The sequence below is a fragment of the Pituophis catenifer genome, unplaced genomic scaffold, assembly GCF_029215685.1.
Source record: "Pituophis catenifer annectens isolate HBS135680 unplaced genomic scaffold, rPitCat1.0.hap2 SCAF_7, whole genome shotgun sequence".
Classification (NCBI taxonomy): domain Eukaryota; kingdom Metazoa; phylum Chordata; class Lepidosauria; order Squamata; family Colubridae; genus Pituophis; species Pituophis catenifer.
In genome coordinates, this window is record NW_027256887.1 from 13240799 (window position 1) to 13262138 (window position 21340).

A 21340-nucleotide genomic window follows, 5' to 3' on the forward strand; every position below is an offset into this window, starting at 1 on the left:
TTAATGATGGTGGAACTTTAATTGTGCTCCTTTTTAAAAAATAACAAACTTTCCCTAGTTTTTCTTATCACGATTATCCCTCCAGATGCGGTAATTGAGCAGAGAGGCAAACGCTATCCAAGCTATGTATGGATACATCAAACATGCTGCAGCTTTGTTCACATGACACCAAGCCACTGTTGTAGCTGTTGCTGTTCCTGTAGTAAGAAATAGAATGACCAGCGCCTGAAACAGAAAAATAAAGATGTAGTGAATTAAAAGTAAGAAAGAACAGTGCTACATTTGTCTTGTCACCATTCTCTCCTAGCAGGTGGCATTACCCTGATCACTACGGGCTTCCCCAATGGATGGACATAGTTGGGACAAGGGGAGCTGAGACAGCGGCCAATTCAAGTAAAGGCCAGTGGGAGATGATAGGGAGGGATTTGGGCTCGTCCCAGAGAGGCTACTTGGGGACTTTGGTCACTCACTCATTCTCTCTCAACTCAATCCCAGAATGATTGTGGGAAAGAATGGAAGAGGCAGTGTTGGCTATGCTGCTTTGAGCTCCTAGAGACCCACAAAAGATGTGTCAATGAGGCAAGAGGGTGTAAAATGAGGCAAGAGGGTGTAAAATTGAAAGCAACCATCTGGAAGCAACCAAAGAATTGAACAGTCATCCTTGCTCTTCTCTGCACTCTTCCAGTGTCTCAACATCTTTTTTATATTGTGGTTACCAAATCTCGATGCAGTGTTCCAAGTATGGTTTTACTAAGACTTTGTAAATTGATACTTCATGTACTCTTGATACTATTCCCTCTTTTGATGCAGTCTAGGATTGCATTGGCTTTTTTGGCTGCTGTCGCACACTGTTGGCTCATAGTTAAGTGATTGTCCACTAGAACTCCCAAGATCCCTCTCTCACAGTTACTACTATTGAGCCAGGTTTCACCCAGTTTGTACCTGTACAATTTTTTTTTTCTTGCCTAAGTGTAAAAAGTGTTGAAGGTAAAACTGCCCTCTGCAAAGTGGTGCAACGGACCAGACAGCGAATAGATACGTTGCTTAGCAAAACACACAGATACTCACTGACTCTGAACGTTTAAAGAAAAATAAACAGCCTTTACTTGTGGTAAAACAAACTTGGCTTCTCAAAACAAAGATAACACTTCTTCAAATAATCACGGTTCAACACAAAAACATAGTTTGCTTACAATTCCAGTTCTCTTCAGTAACACAGACACAGTTCCTTTCAGCAGTTCAACCTTCAATAGCAGGAGCAGAAGAGAATGAACTTCCTGCCTTCTTTTATGTCTGCTTAGCACAGCCAATTAGTCATCTTTGTAGCAGTTAAAGTTACAGAACATAGTTTTCTATATATTACCTACCCAACCGTAGGATAAGCATCCAACAAAAACTTCCTTATATGCACACTGAATTTCATTTTGTTAGTTAAGATCCAGTGTTCAAGTCTGTCGAGATCCTTCTGGATCTTGAGCCTATCTTCTGAGGTGTTTGCTATTTCTACTAGCTTAGTGTCATCTGCAGATTGAATAAGTTCCCCTTCTATTCCTTCATCTAAATCATTTATGAAGATATTGAAGAGTACTAAACCTAACACGGAACCCTGGAGTACCCCACTGCCCACCCGCATCCATGTGGATTTAGATCAAGAACTACACATTGAGGACGGTTTGTCAGCTAGTTACAAATCCATCTGGATGCTGTCTATCCCACATTTTTCTAGCTTTCCAAGAAGTAGATTGTGGTCTTCTTTGTCAAATGCAGGGCCGGATTTTCGTATAGGCTAACTAGGCTTCAGCCTAGGGCCTCAAGATCAAGAGGGGCCTACATTCAAATTGTTAGCAAAATTAAAATTACACTATTCTAAAAACAGTGAACACTAAAACACTGAACCGTAAATGAGAAATTCTACGCATATGACTAATAAACAAACATAAAAACTTAAAAATGGGAGGTGAAAGGGCCTCATAAGTGGAATAGCCTAGGGCCTCTTTTCATCTAAATCCGGCCCTGGTCAAATGCCTTACTGAAATCTAAGTATACTATGTCCACAGCATTTTTCTGATCCACTAGTTCTCTGATTCACTGGGTCAAAGAATGAAATAAGATTTGTTTGGCACAATCTGTTTTCAATGAAGCCATGTTGGCTTCTGATTATAATTTTATTTGCTTCTAGATGTTTGCAGATTTGTTGCTTGATTATCTTTTCTAAGATGTTCCCAGGTATTGATGTCAGGCTTGGTTGATCTGTAGCTTTTTGTAGGACTTTGCAGGATTTGTGTAGCTGGTTCAAAATCTGTACTGAATGCCCAGCTGCTTCTCTTCAACAGCAGTCCCAACATGGTGTCTCAGCTGCTGTGGTAGCTGTGGTAGTAACGGGAGCTCACCCCATTATGCGGCACTATTTATTTTTTTATTTATTTATTTTCAATTTATATACCGCCCTTCTCCCTGAGGACTCAGGGCGGTGCACAGCCAGAATTAAAAACATGAAATACAAATATTAAAAACAATTAAAATCTATATAAATTTGGCCCAAAATTTAAAAAACCACAAACCAATTAAACATTTAAAAACTTAAAAAATTTCTTCCTAAGCCAGCCCGGCTTGCTGGAAAAAGTGGGTTTTAAGGGCATGGCGGAAGGCACTGAGGTCTTGGATTCTCCTTATCTCTGGGGGCAGCTGATTCCAGAGGGTAGGTGCCCCCACAGAGAAGGCTCTCCCCCTGGGGATCACCAGCCTACATTGTTTGGGATTCAAACCGCTGAACGTCTGACCTTTCAATCGACAAGCTCAGCATCTTAGCCACTGAGCCACCGCGTCCCTTTGTGATTCTTATTGGTCAACAATGATAACATACAACAAACAAATGCCTACTGGAATAATAGTAGTTTTAAGTGGCATCCAGAAGGTTGTTACCAATGCAACCATTGTCACTTCTATCAGAAGACTGACATCCAGAGGGCTGGGGTCATCCTGAAGATGGAAAGAACACCTTCAAGCCTCCTCCCTTCCCCAAAACAAGGTACTCAACATTGTATTTCTACCAGTCAAATGGTTGATATTTTGAACCAAAATATCTCGTTACTTTATGTAAATAGGAACTCTGAATATGGAGGTTCCTTTAAGTACCTGACTAATAGCATTTCCCCACAGTTGTCAGACTCCCCCTTGTGAGGGATCCTTGGTGCTCTCTGATCTTGGTGGTTTTCTTGCGGACGTTTCATTACTCAAATCAGGTAACATTATCAGGACTAGCACTGATGATGTTACCTAGTTTGGGTAATGAAAAATCTGCAACCAAACTCAGCACCAAGGATCCCTCGATCAGTGGTGGGATTCATATAATTTAATAACCGGTTCTTTGCTCTAATGATTTCTTCCAACAATCCGTTCACCAAACTGCTCCGAAAATTAACAACCGGTTCTCCCAAAGTGGTGCGAACCGGCTGAATCCCACCACTGCCCTCGATTCAACCCTGAGCTACAAATATTTTCCTTTACTGGTTCCCTTTATGATCCTAAATCCTAAAAGCTATACTATAGCTAGCAACCTGTTTTAATTTATTTTAATTTTTGTACTGTATGTATTTTAATTTTGGCTGTTCACCGCCCTGAGTCCTTCGGGAAAAGGGCGGTATACAAATTTAATAAACCTTAACCTTAACCTTAACCTTCCAAGGTTGTCCCTTGGGTTAATTTATCGAAGTAGCCCATGACCATTTATTGCACACTTTTTGAGCAAATACCCTAGTTCAAATGTTCTATTGTTTTTTTCCCTAAGAAAAACAGGACAAGACATTTTTTTTTTTAAAAAAATCCTACCTGCATATTGCATGAATGTGGAATCTATCTGGTTGGCTGACTGTAACTTTTGGAAAGCCTAAAGATTGTTTAGGCATGACTATGGTAGGCAAGACAACGTATTTTAAAAGTCGGGTTTTCCATAACCCCGTGATGACGAACCTATGGCACATGTGCCAGAGGTGGCACTCACAGTCCTCTCTGCGGGCACATGTGCCGTGGCCAGCTGCTATTTTGGTTTGTGGTCTGCGTGCACACTGGCCAGCTGATCTTCGCATGTGCCAGACCCCCAAAAACCCGAAGACCAGCTGGCCAGTGCACATGCGTGCGCCAGAAATCCAAAAACCAGGTGGCCGGTGTGCACATATGCACCGGCCAGCTGGTCTTCGAGTTTCCGGGGCTCCGGCATGCATGCGCATTCCAGTTTGGGCACTCGGTGCCGAAAAGGTTCGCCATCACTGCCATAACCATTCCTTAATATACAGAACATATTTGGCATTATTAGTAGCATTTGAAAAAAATTGAGTGACGGTCCAGAAGGTAGGTAGGTAGGTAGGTAGGTAGGTAGGTAGGTAGGTTTGTTTATTTATTTATTTATTTATTTATTTATTTAATTTGTATACCGCCCTTCTCCAACAGGACTCAGGGTGGTGAACAGCCACGGTAAAAACACAACATATAAAATTTAAAAGCAATTTAAAAATGTTAAATAGTTTTGGCCATCAATTTAAAATAACCCAGTTAAAACCAATTACAAATTTAAAACCGCAAGGATGGGGTCAGGCCAGCCCGGCTAGATGAAACAGATGTGTTTTCAGCGCCCGACGAACAGTCCGGAGGTCTGGTATCGTGCGTATATCTGGGGGTAGGTCGTTCCAGAGGGCAGGTGCCGCCACAGAGAAGGCTCTCCCCCTGGGGATCGCCAGCCGACATTGTCTGGCCGACGGCACCCTGAGGAGGCCCTGAGGAGGCCCTCTATTTATTTATCTATCTATCTATTTATAAATAAATGAATGCATGAATGAATGAATGAATGAATGAATGATTGAATAAATGAATGAATGAATGAATGATTGAATAAATGAATGAATGAATGAATGAATGAATGAATGAATGAATGAATGAATGAATTAAAAAAGGAAACTCGGTTTTCCCAAGCTCTGCAATAAATAGTAGTTATTGTGGCACACATAAATTGCTGTATGTTGTATTTGTCCTGAACACCCCCCTCCGCAGAACTCAAGGCTCCTGAGTCAAATGAGAAGTACAGTGTGCATATATTTACATAACTTACCAGTCCTATTTTGTGTTGTCCAAAGAAGGTAGGAGTCCATGACCAGTTTAAGGCTAATTGCCCCACGTACAGTCCCAGAGGAACAAAGGACTTTTCATTGAAACCTCCCAAGTCCCTCCATACTAAGTAAGATCCATATCTATAAGGATGGAAGATACAGTCAGAAAATAAACCAGACATGGGGATTTTTTAAGACCAACAACAAACTTGCAGTTTAAATCTGTGCATTTACAATACTGAAATCATTTGGAATATATGTCAAAGAGAGATTTTCATTTTTTTGTCTACAACTCATTAGAAAAATACTGTTATCGTATTTCCTCTCCACAATCACAATCTTCAAACTCAATTCTGTTCCTGCGTATACAGTAATCTTGCAATTTGCATAATAACCAAGCTAATCAGGGACATGGCGCTTTCCTGGGGCTCTCTATGGAATCTAAGCCCCGGAATTTCTTTGATTTTGCAGTTAACCACTAATTAAGCCCCACCATGATTATTTTTTCAAGATCAGCTAAGATCAAAGGCACCCTCAAATCAAATTCAACTGGTCCTTGCAGAAACCTGTCCAGACAGCCATATGAAACTCATTTCCCACAACCTCCCAGTCTATCTTAGTAGTTTTCCATCTAATATTATATGAGACTAGCCCTTCTTAAGATTGTTGAGATCAGTCTAAGTCAACTAGATGCTGTCAGCTGAGCCAGGGTTTAACTTGGACGAAAACCTTACCTTCTTCAATCTTAAACCGAAGATTGCATCATACCTGGAGGGCAGGAACATTCAGGGTGGGGGGAAAGTAAGCCATAAGACTGAAAGTCACTCTTGACCCCCAAATGCAAACAATTTACTCAGTGAGGGCAAAGAAAAGCTTAATATGTGAATATTCATCCATTTAGATCTTATATTTAATTATGCATCACATCTTGTGAGTCTTTAAAAAAAAAGGTAAAGGTTCCCCTCGTACATATGTGCTAGTCGTTCCCGACTCTAGGGGGCGGTGCTCATCTCCGTTTCAAAGCCGAAGAGCCAGCGCTGTCCGAAGACGTCTCCGTGGTCATGTGGCCAGCATGACTAAACGCCAAAGGCGCACGGAACGCTGTTACTTTCCCACCAAAGGTGGTCTCTATTTTTCTACTTGCACTTTTTGCGTGCTTTCGAACTGCTAGGTTGGCGGAAGCAGAATTGAGTTTGGAGATTGTGATTGTGGCGAAGAAATATGGTACCAGTATTTTTCTAATGAGTTGTAGACAAAAAATGAAAATATCTCTTTGACGTATATTCGAAATGAATATACTGTAAGTCAGCTAGATGCTGTCAGCTGTCAGCTGAGCCAGGGTTTAACTTGAGTAGGGTGAGAAGTGCATTGGTTAAGTGGACTAAAGCAGTGTTATTAACATCTGCTGCTTGCAATTACTGCAAGTTCAAATCTCACCAGGCTCAAGGTTGACTCAGCCTTCCATCCTTTCAAAGGTAGGAAAAATGAGGACCCAGATTGTGGGGGCAATAAGCTGACTTTGTATAAATATACAAAAATATGAAGGCTATTGCTTAACGCATTGTAAGCCGCCCTGAGTCTCCGGAGAAGGGCGGCATATAAATTAAAGCAAAAAAATAAATAAAAAATCTACGATTTCGGCTAAATATAGAAACTGAAAAATAGAAAGAGCATTTTGAACTGGGAAGGATGTCCCCTAAAATGTGGCCTTGATGCATGTATTTAATCCTTTATTAGATGTTGACATGGAAATAATCTTCTACAAGTACAGTAAAGGGAGATATCCTATCTAAAAAAGAATGAAATTAATTCTCTTTTAGATGACACTATTTCAGATTCCCCCCCCCCCACTTCAGATGGTGCTGGAAGATGCATTCTAAGACAGAAGCAATCATTTTAAGAAATGAAGAAATCTTTCCTCCGTTCCAATTTGAAACCCTAAATTTTTTAGGATTGACAAAAAAAAAAAAAAACCCTTCTTGAAACTCCTAGCATTCAGGGGTTCTTGGTTAATACTTGAATGGGAGATTACTATAGCAGGAAATCCCTGCTATAGTACTTTAGACTAGACTGCCACAAAACATCCAAGCAAGCAGCTTGGATATATCCATTAAATCAGTAAGAGTTGGGTTGTAACCAGGGATGGGCATCTGGGGGTTTGCAAGGGTTCGGGAGAACCTCTAGCTAAGATTCTGTGCAGTTCGGAGAACCGCCAAATCCCATTCCTGGATTGCCCCGCACCGCCCACCCTGCCCCTCCCAGGAGTCTCCACACGGCCCATTTTGGATGCAGGTAAGTGCAGGGCACGCATGGAGGCTCAGGGAGGGTGAAAAATAGGCCTACGGGAAGTTTGGAAAGGCCGGAAATGGACCTGTTTCTGGCCTTCAGAGCCTGGGGAGGCCATTGTCGCCCTCCTGGAGGCTCAAAGAAAGCCTCCAGAGCCCAGGGAAGGCAAAAACACCTCCCCCTGCCATGGTGGAGGAGGCCGACTAGGCCACACCTACCCAGCAACCAGGCAGAGAACCCCTTACTAAAATTTTTGAAGTCCACCCCTCATACACTGTACTTCCATTCTTCAATCCTCCTGAGTTTATCTCAAAGAGTAAGGAAATAAAGTAAGGAAATAATTTGCATCTGAGTTAAAGGAAGGACCTGTGATAGGGCTTACCCAAAAATAAAGTGGGGAAAAAATGAAACAAAACATAGTAGCAGTCCTTAAAATTTGAAAATTAAAATCGGAATAAAGAGGCAACAGAAAGCAATAATGATGCAAAAGGTTTTAAGGGGAACTAAAACCAAAAATGCCTGGCACTGAAAAGAAGTTCAAAGTGAGTCCTTCTTGGGATGAGGCACCCTGTGACCCAGGGGTGGGTTCTACTTATCTTTAGTACCGGTTTGCAGCAGGGCCATGCGCGCACTCTTTTGTGCATGCGCAGAAGCGTTTTGATGACGTCGGGGTCGGTGGCAGTGGTGGGTTGCCCCCGGTTCGCACCGGTTCTATAGAACTGGTAGTAAAACTGGCGGAAGGCCCCTGCCCACTGACCCTGACATCATGAAAACGCTTCTGCACATGCGCGGCCCCATTACAAACCGGTAGTAAAGGTAAGTAGAACCCACCCCTGGTTGGTGGGCGGGGCCTCCCACCGATTTTACTACCGGTTCTTTAGAACTGGTGCGAACCGGGGGCAACCCACCACTGCTGTGACCCAAACAACGTGTCATTTGGGTCTCCTAAGCATCTGGGCAAGAAAACATGGGAGGAAAATTTGTTGACCATCATCTGACTCCAAACTATTCAGGATGCCACACTTCCCCAATGTGAGAATTTCGTATTGTCGCTTGTAATTACTTGTTTTCTCTTTGAGTGTTAATTTAGCTCTTGGTGAGTCTCCTAGATTAGAGTGACGACTAGGCTGACCTACAAATTTGTTTAATTGAGTAATTAAATGAACAGCAACAGCTTCAACTGACCTCAATTTCAGTTAAAAGCTGGCTACTTTTACTCCCTGGGCTGATGTCAGTTAACCACATGGGCAGACTTTTTAGAGATTCGCCATAACAGACAGATTGGCCTGTAATTAACCATACAAAGAAAATGCTTACCCCATTGATGTATATAAAATTCCCCACACAGGTCCAAACAGCCAGTTTGGTGGACGCCAGGGTGGCAGTTTCAAGGATCGGTACCACTTCATTTCCCTCCTGACTATTGAGGCTGTCAAAAAGCCCCCTATATTAGGCAAGACTGTGAAGCCAATAGCTGGGATCCAGGATGAAACCACTTCCATTATGGCTCCTGAAATGAAAGCACATAGAAAACGGAATGAAAGTTGATTTTGCAAAATGTACCATTTCAAAAAAAGCCAGGAAAATAGCACATTACAAGAGAATCTGTTTTAACAAAAACAGCATTGCCTCAACCCTGGGCTAGAGCAGGGGTGTCAAAGTCGCGTCATCACGGCAGCGTCACTTGATGTATTGCAACTTCCCCCCCCTTTGCTAAACCTGGCATGGGCATGGCCAGCACGTGATGTTTTTATATTTCCTTTGGTTGGTTGGGTAGTTTGTGGTTTTCACCGATAGCAATGTCCTTCCTTTTCCTTTTCCATTAACCTGATTGTATTCCATAAGGTTTTCACCCTTATACCTTTTTTTTTTTTTTTTTTTTTGCATTTCTGTAGTGGTGTAGTTATCGCTTATATATAATGCAACTCCACCTCCTCTTGTTAGGTATGTTTCTTTTGAACATTTTAAATCCTTCTAGGTGTACTGTAAATTCCAGGCATGTTTTTTTTTTTTATTTGATTTATATGCCGCCCTTCTCCGGAGATTCAGGACGGCTTACAATGCGTTAAGCAATAGCCTTCATACTTTTGTATATTTATACAAAGTCAGCTTATTGCCCCCACAATCTGGGTCCTCAATTTACCCACCTTAGAAAGGATGGAAGGCTGAGTCGACCTTGAGCCTGGTGAGAATTGAACTCGCAGTAATTGCAGGCAGCTGGATGTTAAATGCTGCCTTAGGAGGCATTAGCCTCCTATGCCACTCAGGGTTTTATCCTACCAAGTTTCTGTGATAGCAATCACTTGCCTTTGTGTAGTAGGATTCAAGTTCACTGTTTCTTCTGCATACTCTGAGCATTAGTTTATAGGCAACCGACTCCCTTTTGACTGACCCTGTATTTGCTTTCTGCATCTATTTTGTATCTTGACTTCCCCTTCTTTCTTACCACTTAGCTGATTGCCATGAGGTTAGTGTTTCGGATTAGGTCCAAAAAATTGATCTCCTTCCCACTCCAGTTGTACTTTGAAGCCCTTGGGATAAGCTGAGCCAGTTGATTTCCAAAAACATTCTTCCCAGAATGCCGGAAGACCCCCAGGCAGGTATTGTAGGAATCCAAAATTATCTAGATGGCATCAACTCCTAAGCCAGTGGTTTACTTCAAAAGCTCTGTGTTCCCTCATTAATTGCCTACTTTTTGTTGGGTGTACAAATGAAAACACTACCTGTGCTCTCATCTCTGTGGCATTCATACCTAGTTGCTCTTAGTCTCTTGATATTAGTTTGCATTTGTTACATATATAATTAGCATCTTCTATGGGTATGAATATATACATGGCACATATTTTGCAAACCACAAGCGACAGACAGTTTTTCCATTACTATGCTATTCATATTGTAAATGTTCCCAGTAGTTCCAAGGCAGGGACCCTTCTGAATCCTAATTTGGATTAATGAAGGGTTGTATTAATTATTAGCTAGATGAAGTGAGATCACTGGAGATGGGGAGTGCAGCCAAGAAATTAAAAACGCTTGCTCCTGGGAAGGAAAGCTATGGCAAATCTAGACAGCATTCTAAAAAGCAGAGACATCACCCTGCCAACAAAAGTGTGTATAGTCAAGGCTATGGTTTACCCAGTTGCAATGTATGGATGTGAAAGTTGGACCATAAGAAAGGCTGAGCGTCAAAGAATTGAGGTCTTTGAATTATATGGTGCTGGAGAAGATTCTTGCGAGTCCCTTGGACTGCAAGGCGATCCAACCGGTCAGTTCTAGAGGAGATCAACCCTGACTGCTCTTTAGAAGGCCAGATCCTGAAGAGGAAACTCAAATCTTTGGCCACCTAATGAGAAGGAAGGACTCACTGGAGAAGAGCCTAATGCTGGGAACGATTGAGGGCAAAAGAAGAAGGGGATGACAGAATGAAGTGGCTGGATGGAGTCACTGAAGCAGTAGGCGTGAGCTTAAATGGACTCCAGAGGATGGTAGACAGGAATGCCTGGAGGAACGTTGTCCACCGGGTTGCGATGGGTCTGACACGACTTCGCAACTAACAACAACAACAACAACAACAACAACATATGAAGTGAAAACTGTTTAATGGCCTATCTGCCAATGGCTGAATGAGATGAAGAGATGTAATTCTCAATTAGGATTGAGCAGAAGAACCAAGATGCATTGTAGCTTTATCCTTTTCTGGAGCATGGGTTTGAGTAGATGGTTATTCAGCACCAGCACAAATCCTTTATGTTATGGTCTTATTAGAAAGCTGGTAAGATATTATTATTATTATTAGTTTGATTTATATGCCGCCCTTCTCCGGAGACTCAGGGCGGCTTACAATGCTTTTAAGCAATAGCCTTCATACTCTTGTATATACCTGCTTAGTAGGGCTTTTGGCTCCCCCTAAGCGGTGTTCTGTTTTATACAAAGTCAGCTTATTGCCCCCACAAACCGGGTCCTCATTTTACCTACCTCGGAAGGATGGAAGGCTGAATCAACCTTGAGTCTGGTGAGAATTGGACTCGCAGTAATTGCAGGCAGCTGGCAGCTAAATACTACTTTAACAGTAGTTTAGTCCACTGCGCCACCAGGCACCACAGTGGCGCAGTGACACAGAGGTTAAGATGTTGGTTTGAAAGCTGGCAGCCCAGGTTCGAGACCAAAGCACCACATGATGGGGTGAGCTCCTGTCCTCGCCCTGGTTCCTGCCAACCTAGCAGTTCGAAAGCATGCAAATGTGAGTAGAAAAATAGGTACCATTTCGATACGAAGGTAACAGCTTTCTGTGATGTCATGCTGGCTACATCACTGTGGAAACTTCTTCAGACAGCACTGGCTCAATGGCCTTGAAATAGAGATGAGTACCACCCTTTACAGCTGGCAACAACTAGCAGAGAAAAAGTCTCATTTTTCCTTTTTTTTATCTTCTCATATTTATGTGTGTATAAATATATATAAGAAATAAAGCTTTCTAATAATCTAATTGCATTTAATTTATTTACATCTTTTACATTTACATTATTACAAAATATTTACATAGTTGCATTTATTTAAAATGGCTTTTTAAAGAAATTATTGTATTCTCCTCCTACATTAGACCAATAGCTCAAATTTGTAAAATTATACAAATTGCATCTTTGGCCCAACCAAACCAGGCACGGATTCATTTTACTTCACAAGTTGTGTACAGCAACGGTCCTGTCCCGAACCTGTGGGCCGTGGCCCACTACCGGGCCGCAGTCTATTCACAACTGGGCTACGTGAGTGCGCACATAGCCTCAGTCATATGAGCATAGCAGGAACTCATGGCTCCACTCAGGTGAGTGTAGGAGTGGGTTCTAATTTTTTTTACTACCGGTTCTGTGGGCGTGGCTTATTTTATGGGCATGGCTTGGTAGGGGTAATATGACGGTGGGTGTGGCCAACTCTTTTTTTTTAACTTTTAAAAGCATTTTTTCTACAACCTTAAGAGGTTGCAGAAAAAAATGCTTTTAAAAGCCTCTGACGATCAGTCAACTGAGCTGGGATCGTCAGAGGCTTTTAAAAGCATTTTTTCTACAACCTCTTCAGATGCTTTTAAAAGCCTCTGATGACCCCAGCTGAGCCATGCAATCATCAGAGGCTTTTTTTTAACTTTTAAAAGCATTTTTTCAGCTGAAGAGGTTATAGAAAAAATGCTTTTAAAAGTAAAAAAAAAAAAGCCTCTGATGAGGTTGGCGGGGTAAGTGAGTGGCGACAGGGCTGGGGACCGGTTCGGGGGCATGGCCAGCCAATGCTATTACCGGTACTCCGAACTACTACAAATTTTTACTACCGGTTCTTGCGAACTGGTGTGAACCGGGAGCAACCCACCACTGGGTGAGTGTTGTGGGCGTTTGGGGCCTCACTCGTGTGAGCGTCATGGGCACTCGTGGACCCACTTGTGTGAGTAATGGATGGTCTTGCGTGCATATGCGATTGCCTCTCCCACAAAACCATCCCCTCCTTCTCCCCACTCCAGGCTGCCAACTTAGAAAGGTTGGGGAACTCTGATATAGAGTTTTGACTGGTCTCAAAAAAGTAGAGAAATCACCAGGTTCTAGGTTAGACCAGGAAGTTGAAAAAACATCCCAGGAGAAGGCAATGGCAAAAATGCTGTCTTGTTGCCCAAGAACTCACACTCTAGTTATAAGCCAAGGTTTATATCCTAGTACTTTGCCTGAGCTCATGATAATAGCTTCCTGAAAAAGAAAATGATTTAATATGCTAGTTGAACCCAGTCGTTGACAGGAATAAATGCTCAGGGTTACCTAGAGGTATCTGGAATTGTTGCTGTTGCACCTGGGACAATTTGTTGTCTAACAATTCTAGTTGTTAGAAAGAGGTTCTGACAACCAGGGCATGCCTAACATATTACTTTTATTAAGGTCCCAGCTCCCCTTGAGGAAGTTTCATTAAATGCTAAAGAGCCATATTTTGCTTACTCCTAGGGGGAAATATTACTTTATCCACGTTTCTTAGAAATGAATTAGCTGTTGGCAACCTCTCTGTACCGTAATATGGATCTTGTTTATAATATAAAGTAGGAAGAGTTTACCTAAACGCTTTATAAGTTTAATGTAACCTATCTAACAAGTACAGAAACTAATTTCAGAATCAGAGGTCTGATGGTCATTGGAGGGCTAAAATGAAGTAAATACTGTAAATGATAGTTTTGTCCTCATATTGAATTGTTCTGACTTGCTTCATAATGTAAATTCTGCAGAATGATTATATAGGTTTACAAAGCACCTTTTGCACAGCTATTCTTTGGGACAGTATTAAACTGTTACCTAAATTACGTATATTGAATGTATATATAATTTCCAACTCAAGTGGAACTTTGAGATGGCAGCATAAATTCAACCTTTAGGTACCACACACTACTTTCCAGTAATCAACCTACAAAAAGATGATTACCAAAGTTCATAAAGCCTAGAAAAAAGGATTCTACACATCATGAAATAGACTTTTGTTTCAAAATCAAAAAAGAAAAGGGAGGGCTACTTTTAAAAGCATTTTTTCTATAACCTCTTCGGCTGAAAAAATGCTTTTAAAAGTTAAAAAAAAAAGGCTCTGATGATCGCACGGCTCAGCTGGGATCGTCAGAGGCTTTTAAAAGCATTTTTTCTGCAATCTCTTAAGGTTGTAGAAAAAATGCTTTTCAAAGCCTCTGACAATCCCAGCTGAGTTGCCTGATCGGCAGAGGCTTTTTTTCTTTTAAAAAAAGAAAAACGCCCATCCAGTCACATTACTCCCCCCCGCCCCCGCACCAAGCCATGCCCACAGAACCGGTAGTAACAAATTTTAGATTTCACCACTGTTACATGCCATTATCTTTTTTCCTGGTGGTCTCCCATCTAGATACTAATTAACAACATACAGTATTCAATTTTTAAAAGACTATCTTGAGTCAACCTTTTCTGTGATTTCATGGACACTCTCCTGTAGTTTTCTTGGAACCGTGAAGAAAAGATTTGCCAATACCTGCCTTTTGAAGTTTTTTCAAGTTCTCGGTTTAGCCCTCGGAAAGATGATCTCCCATTCCAGCACTAGGCAGGTTTCACTTTCTTTAGCGTATTTGAGAACAATTAAGGCTGAGGTTATGGTCTTCTCAACGCCCAGGAAAAAGCACTGGCCTTTGGAAAAGCACTGCAAATTCAGAATCTCTGCACACTTCTCTACTTTCCAAACCAAGAGAATGAAATAAGCTCTCTTTAGGAAGGTTACATAAGTTCTAGTGAAAAGTGGAGGGTTACATAAGGCTCTAGTGGAAAGTATTCAGCCTGCAATTTCTGTCACCTATTGTAGTCGCTTATCTTCTAATAAATCTGGTTGTAGAAGCCTCTATGAGACGCATGGTTCTGACATATATAAGTCTATTGCTATTTGGCTGTCAAGAAGAGCTTGACAGCTGGCTAGGCAAAACTACCTTCCGTGGGTTTCAGTGCCTGGAAGCCTCCCTTAAAAGAAGTTAGGCTCGTCTCCCCAAAATTTCCACGGATAACAGGGTCCTTTTTCTTCATCCCGATTGCTTTTTATGTGACCAGCTAAAACGGCTAATCTAGAGAATTTCTCAGCTAATCACCTTTCGGGCACATAATACAGATAAAGAGTACCATTTCTGGGCCAGGAAACCCCGCTAGAGTACTTTACAAGGAGTTTTTGCAGATGAGTGTAAGCACTTCGTAAAATACACAGCAAATGTGGAGACACAGCCTACACATAGGAAACAATTAAAACGAGCAAATGAAGGACTCCAGGATTCTTAGGCAGACTGAAAGAGGACTTTCTCCCCACTTCTTTTAGTTGGTCAAACTTTTGAATTTTATTTTTATTTTTTTTGATTGAGAGATTTAAAAAGCAGGTGGGCAGGCACACCCCCATCTTAAATTCACATCAAGAGTCAGAGATCGGACCACCAGGAGGAAAATAGCTTACCTGGCATCGCTGCCGAGCTCTTCCGAGTCACGGCTGAAGGAGATGAATGCTTCTCCTACAGGCAGTTTGGAAAAATTGGGGTGGGGCTTGGAATGCCCCACATATATACAGCAGAGGCCGGTCGCTAGAAGCTACACCCTTGCACTGGGGCGGTGCTGCCATTATTACATTCTTTTTAATCAAACCTAATGACATTTTAAATATTACTAGGTAAGCCGTAACTCACTCTCTCCCATTGTCTACACAGTGCAGTATAGGAACGTCTCATTCTTTATTCCACTTATCTCTTAACACTTGCATATCAAATTGCTTTGTAACTATAGAAACTTGTATGATTATTTTTTTTTAGGTTTAAAACTAAAACAACTCAAAAGGCCACGTGAATGACTTTAGATCTTCTGCATTGCTACCAGGAAAAATAGAGAGACACGTTTTCAAGGTTGATCTGAACTTGATGGGAGTCTTTTGCAAAGCTGTGCCCATGAAATCCGGTTAGAGCTTGATCAGATTGCCAGGAACTCCCAGAGCTGTAGGCTAGATAAGGAAACTGAACTATATCAAGCAGCTGACATGGAAACAACAGGGTTGTATACATAATCAAGATTTTTTTTTCAGTTCAATTCCATCAACTTGCACCCAAGTTGATTAAATGGATTAATGGTTACTATCTTGGCTTGTTCTTTGCCAGTCTGCAGTTCTTCCAAGAGCATTCCAGTGATTTCTCTGGTTCAACAAATCCACAGACTTCCACTTTCCTCCATTTGCCAAACATAGGCATTTTTTCAAATATATCAACTGCTTGCGTGTGTGTCCAAAGTATACGTTTCTATTTGCTTCAAGGGAGCAGCCGATCTTTCCTTGGTTGCATATCCAAAGGTTGCATTCTTTATGCCTTCCTTAGTCATGAAAGTCAGCTGAATGGCTTACAGCCAGCCCCTCCATCAACTCAATCTACCTCACAGGTTTTTTTTTTGTGGGGGAAAAGAGGAAGCAGGAGTTTAGGACCGGTAGTCCTCAACTTACAACAATTAATTTAGTGACTGTTCAAAGTTATGTCACTGGAAAAAGAAATTTATGACCATTTTTCACAGTTGCAACCTTAGTAGCATCCCCATGATCAGGTGATCAAAATTCAGATGCTTGGCAACTGGTTCACACTTATGGCCATTGCTGTGGTCCCAAATTCATGTGATATTCCCTTTTGCAACAAGCAAAGTTAATGGGGAAGCCAGATTCACTTAATACCCTTAAGTGGCTAACTGAATAACTGCAGTGATTCACTTAACAACTGTGGCAAGAAAGGTTGTAAAATGGGGCAACAGTCACTTAACAAATGTCTTTTGGGCTCGCTCGTGGCAGTAAGTCAGTGGGGAAATGTAAAATTTGTTACTACCGGTTCTGTGGGCGTAGCTTGGGGGGGGTTAATGTGACTGGGTGGGCGTGGCCAACTTTTTTTTTCTTTTAAAAGCATTTTTTTTTACATACTTAAGAGGTTGTAGAAAAAATGCTTTTAAAAGCCTCTGACGATCCCAGCTGAGCCACGCGATCATCAGAGGCTTTTTTTTTTTTTTTTACTTTTAAAAGCATTTTTTCGGCCGAAGAGGTTGTAGAAAAAATGCTTTTAAAAGTAAAAAAAAAAAAAAAGCCTTGATAATCGCGCAGCTCAGCTGGGCTTGGGCGGGGGCACAGGGATTTTTGCTACCGGTTCTCTGAACTACCCGCCGCCATCGCAACCAGATCGGGTGATCCAGTCCAAACCGGGAGCATTTCACTCCTGCAGTAAGTCAAAGACTACCTTTATTTCACCACCTTGAGTTGAAATATGATAAAAATAGTAGCAAGCCTCCCACCAATCCTGCTACCATGACTTTGCTCCTCTCTGCCTCAGTTTACTTCAATAGCTGGTCATACACTGTCTTTTATGTTATCAAGGCCAATGGAAGAAGTTTGAAGCACAAGAGGAGACAGAAGGAGGAACGGAGAATTATTACTCCTGAAAGGCAGAATTATCCCATCGCTCAAACTCCAGCAAGACATATTTGCCCGGCCTCGAGTTGGCTTTGCCATACACCAGGATCCGAGAGAAAGAACTTCAACAAGCAAGGATGCTGCATCCCTGCGAACAATTGCTCAAGTCCTTCAGCATCTCAAGAGCAACCTATTTCTCCCAGATCCTCCTAGGGAGTCTATGACAACTTCCTGCAGTCAACTTGTCGCGGCCAAACCATCATGGCCAACTCTCCACAGCCAACTCGCTACAAGCAGGGGTCCCCAACCTTGACAACTTTAAGCCTGGCGGACTTCAACTCCCAGAATTCCTCAGCCAGCAATTGAAGTCCACAAGTGGTAAAGTTGCCAAGGTTGGAGACCCCAGTGCTACAAGGCAACACACCATGGGACAACTCGCTGCTGGATAAGAGATACACTAATATCAAAGCAATAGCACTTAGATTTATATACAGCTTTATAGTGCTTTTACAGCCCTCTCTAAGGTTTATAGAGTTAGCCTATTGCCCCCAATAATCTGGGTCCCAACAATAATCCAATAGAAACATGGAAGAAAGGGTGCCAAAGGAGGGACTTAAATAAAGTGCCAAAGGAGGGACTTAAATAAAATGTGAATGACAAAAATTAAAATATTTTTAAATTTTTTTTAAAAAATAATTCAGTTGAATTGTCCAGGACAGCGAGTTATCCTGTGGAGAATTGGCTGTGTAGAGCTTCCCCATCCTGATGCCCTCATCCCCACCCCCAGGCCTTCCTAGAGCAGTGTTTCTCAACCTTGGAAGCTTGAAGATGGGTGGACTTCAACTCCCAGAATCCCCCAGCCAGGCTGGGGGATTCTGGGAGTTGAAGTCCACCCATCTTCAAGCTTCCAAGGTTGAGAAACACTGTCACCTAGAGGCTTAGCCAGGAAGGGGCTGACAATGCGCTTGCGCCCGGAGTGACGTCACTTTTTTTTTTTTTTTTTTTTTTTTGGAGGCGCGGAACCTCCGTTCCCGGCAAAGCGGGAATCTTTTTCATTATCTTTTTTGCGGACCGTTTAAAAAAAAAAACAAAAAACAACGAGGCCTAGTCTGGGAAGCAAGGGTTGCCGTAGCAACCACCGGGCCTTGTCGCGATGCGCTTGCGCGGGGCCAGCATGGCGGTGCGGCTGGCTCCGCGCCGTTGGTTCGGTCGGGAGCCGTTCACTCAGTTGCCCGGAGGAGGCGGAGGGGTTGCCGGCGTGCAGGAGCTCTTGGAAAACGCCACCGTCGAAGTGGACGAAAAGACGCGGAAGGCGCAGCGCGCCGTCCCCGAGGAAACCTCCGTGTTGCTCTTTCCCGGCCAGGGCAGCCAGTTCGTGGGAATGGGACGCGGGTTGCTGCGCTATCCCAACGTGCGGGAGCTGTTCCGCGTGGCCGAGGCCGTGCTCGGCTACGACCTGTGGCGCCTCTGCCAGGACGGCCCCAGCGCCCGGCTGCACCGCACCGTCCACAGCCAGCCCGCCGTCTTCGTCTGCTCTTTGGCTGCCGTGGAGAAGCTGCACCATCAGCAGCCCTGGGTGAGGAAGGGTCTCTGGGTGTGTGTGGGGGGGAGACTCCCAGCCCCCGAAGGCGAGGAGCTTTTTTTGGGGACGTTCCTGGAGCCTTTCCAGCAGCCTGGGATGGTCTCAGGATACCTGCACCGGGGCTAGACTAGATGACCTCCAAGGTCCCATCCAGTGCTAGGATTTTGAGCTGTTGCAAGCTGTTGGATGGAGTTGTTTTTTTTTTTTTAAATGACGTATTGCGATTATCACGTAAAAAGTAGGGCATCCAAATTATTTTTTTTCTTTTCTTTTTTTTAATATAAAAAGTTTTTTATTTTTATTTTTCATCAACATATTTAAATGTACAATCTTTTGTCCGTCATTAATCATTATTCCTTCATCTTATTCTTTTAACTTCCAATTTGCTAATTATTTGTTGGGGTCTGCTCTTTGAATGAGTTTTTTAATGTTTTTAATTCTTGAATGATTTTAATTTGGTTTTAATGGGGTTTTAAAATGAGAGTTTTAAATTCGGCCTATGATTTAATTATTTTAATCTGCTTTTGAATTCTATTTTGTACATTGTTTTTATTATGGCTGTTCACCGCCCTGAGTCCTTCAGGAGAAGGGCGGTATATAAATTAAATTAAATAAATAAATAAATAAATAAATAATGATTTTAAATGCATTGTGAGCCGCCCTGAATCGTCGGAGAGGGGCGGCAGACAAATTGAATTAATAAATACCATCTCCTTCCTTTGTTTTAATGCAACCTTTCCTTTTCTTCTTCCCTTCTCTTTCTTCTTCTATCTCTTTCTACTTTCCTCATTCCTCCTCTTCTTCCTCCCTTTCTTACCCTCTCTCCTACTCTTCTTTTCCCCTTCTTTCTTACTCTCCTTTTCCCGTTCTTCTTTTCTTCTCTTCTCATCTCCGAATCCCCTCCTTCCCCCTCTCTACTCCTCTCCCCTTTTCCACTCCCTTGTTGTTTCCTTTTTCAATTCAGTCTGAGATGCTATTCAAGCAGGCCCAATTTCTATTCACATACATCTTCATTTCAAATTTCTTTTTTACTTTATAATTATATCTCTTCTTACATTCCTGTACATTGTTAGTCAATCCATGTATCATCTGGGTATAACACTTTGTGCCATCTTCATAATTTATCATAATTTCTTAATACATACATTTATTTTTCCTTTTTCATTTAATTTTAATATACTGCAGTATATTAAAAACCAATTTTTTTTTTCTGTGGGAGGTACAATTAAGCCTTTGGCACATTATGTTCTTGACTAACATCGGGAGTCTCCCTTGCAAAGGGTGTGAAACTGCTTAAAGATTAATTTCTGCCTTGGGGTGAACTGATAAACTTTGAAGAGGCAGATTAGAGTTATTTGGATCCGAGCTGTTTGACTGAGGAATATCGATCAAAGTGGTTTTAAAAAAGGCTAAAATCAATATTGCCACCACCCAGAAAGAAGCTGTATTTTCCCTGAAAATAAGACCTCCCAGATAATAAACCCAATTGGGCTTTTGAGCACATGGGCTAAAATAAGCCCTCTCCAAAAATTAGCCCTTCCCGAAAATATTTAAATGCCATGTGCAGCCGGTCCCCACCATTTCCTCTGGTTAAGGTTAGGGAGGCTGAGCTGGAAATCAGGTAAGATGGCAAGAGGAGCTTCACGTGCCCCAAAATAATAAGACCTCAAAAATAAGGCCAATCGCTTATTTTGGGGTTCAAAAAAATATAAGACAGGATCTTATTTTTGGGGAAACACGGTATTTGGAAAATAAGCCAGGTAAAGTGGTTGAGAGAGACCTGAGCAAGTGTTCGCTCTGGAAACAGACTTAACATATTATGGAAGGTCAGCCTGAGAAACTTAACTCACGTTGATGGAATATATTTATTCTTTCACCATTTTTAATGCAGGTGCCAAAAGAAATCAGGATTTTAAAAGCCTTTCAAAACTATATGGCAACACCCTGATTTCTTAAAATTGCAACATAAAAGCTGAATGACTTACAGGTAGTTCTTGCACCGCTTGCTCAGCGACCATTCAGTTTCCACAGCCTTGAATGAGGGGCACTTACGATAGGTTCTTGTAGTTGTGACGATAGGTTCTTGTAGTTGTGAGTGCCACACCGTCCCCGGGATCATGTGATTGTAACTCAAGCAGTTGAAAAACAGCTTGCAATTACAATGCAGTATCCACAGTCACGTGATTATGATTGGCCATTTGTGATTGGCCATTTGTGGGGAAATGTAAATGAGGAAGCTGGCAGGAGATTGATAATGTAATCTGCTAGCACGGCTGTGGGAGGCTGCTGTAACTGGGAGAGTCACTTTTACAACTGTTGATCAGTGAAAGTTGCAACTCTCAATTGTAATTGTTAAGTATCTGTATATGATCCACAGATTTACACCCGCTTGCAGAAGAGCTGTGATTATTTGGATTTATCTGGGTTTATTTATTTACCTGCCAGT

At 42.1% G+C, this 21340-nt stretch overlaps 2 protein-coding genes across 4 annotated transcripts in view; one reads left to right on the forward strand and one right to left on the reverse strand.

Moving 5' to 3' along the window:
- TSPO (translocator protein) lies at positions 1 to 21008 on the reverse strand. Of its 2 annotated transcripts, none has more exons than XM_070947678.1 (4): positions 20880 to 21008; positions 8703 to 8895; positions 5102 to 5240; positions 1 to 225 (listed from the first exon to the last, which is right to left on the reverse strand). In XM_070947678.1, exons 2-4 carry the CDS (start codon positions 8885 to 8887, stop codon positions 55 to 57), a joined length of 495 nt encoding a protein of 164 aa, XP_070803779.1. In that variant the 5' UTR covers positions 8888 to 8895; positions 20880 to 21008; the 3' UTR covers positions 1 to 54. The 2 variants fall into 2 exon arrangements, with proteins under 2 accessions (XP_070803779.1, XP_070803778.1); XM_070947677.1 differs by lacking the exon at positions 20880 to 21008 and adding an exon at positions 15345 to 15404.
- Positions 18363 to 21340, forward strand: part of MCAT (malonyl-CoA-acyl carrier protein transacylase) — a 20789-nt gene continuing 17811 nt past the window's right edge. For both annotated transcript variants that reach the window (XR_011600645.1, XM_070947675.1), the window contains exon 1: positions 18363 to 18888. Coding sequence is in view for 1 of the 2 variants with exons in the window: in XM_070947675.1 (XP_070803776.1) it covers positions 18466 to 18888 (423 nt within the window). In the remaining variant the exon portion in view is untranslated. The remainder of the gene's footprint in view (positions 18889 to 21340) is intronic.

Bases quoted from the DNA above. Each gene is read 5' to 3' on its own strand.
- TSPO (XM_070947677.1), bottom strand. The intron at 5,241-8,702 runs GTAAGCATTTTC...CCATCCTTATAG, and splicing joins ATTTTATATACATCAATGGG to ATATGGATCTTACTTAGTAT. The intron at 226-5,101 runs GTAAGTTATGTA...TTTCTGTTTCAG, and splicing joins GACAACACAAAATAGGACTG to GCGCTGGTCATTCTATTTCT.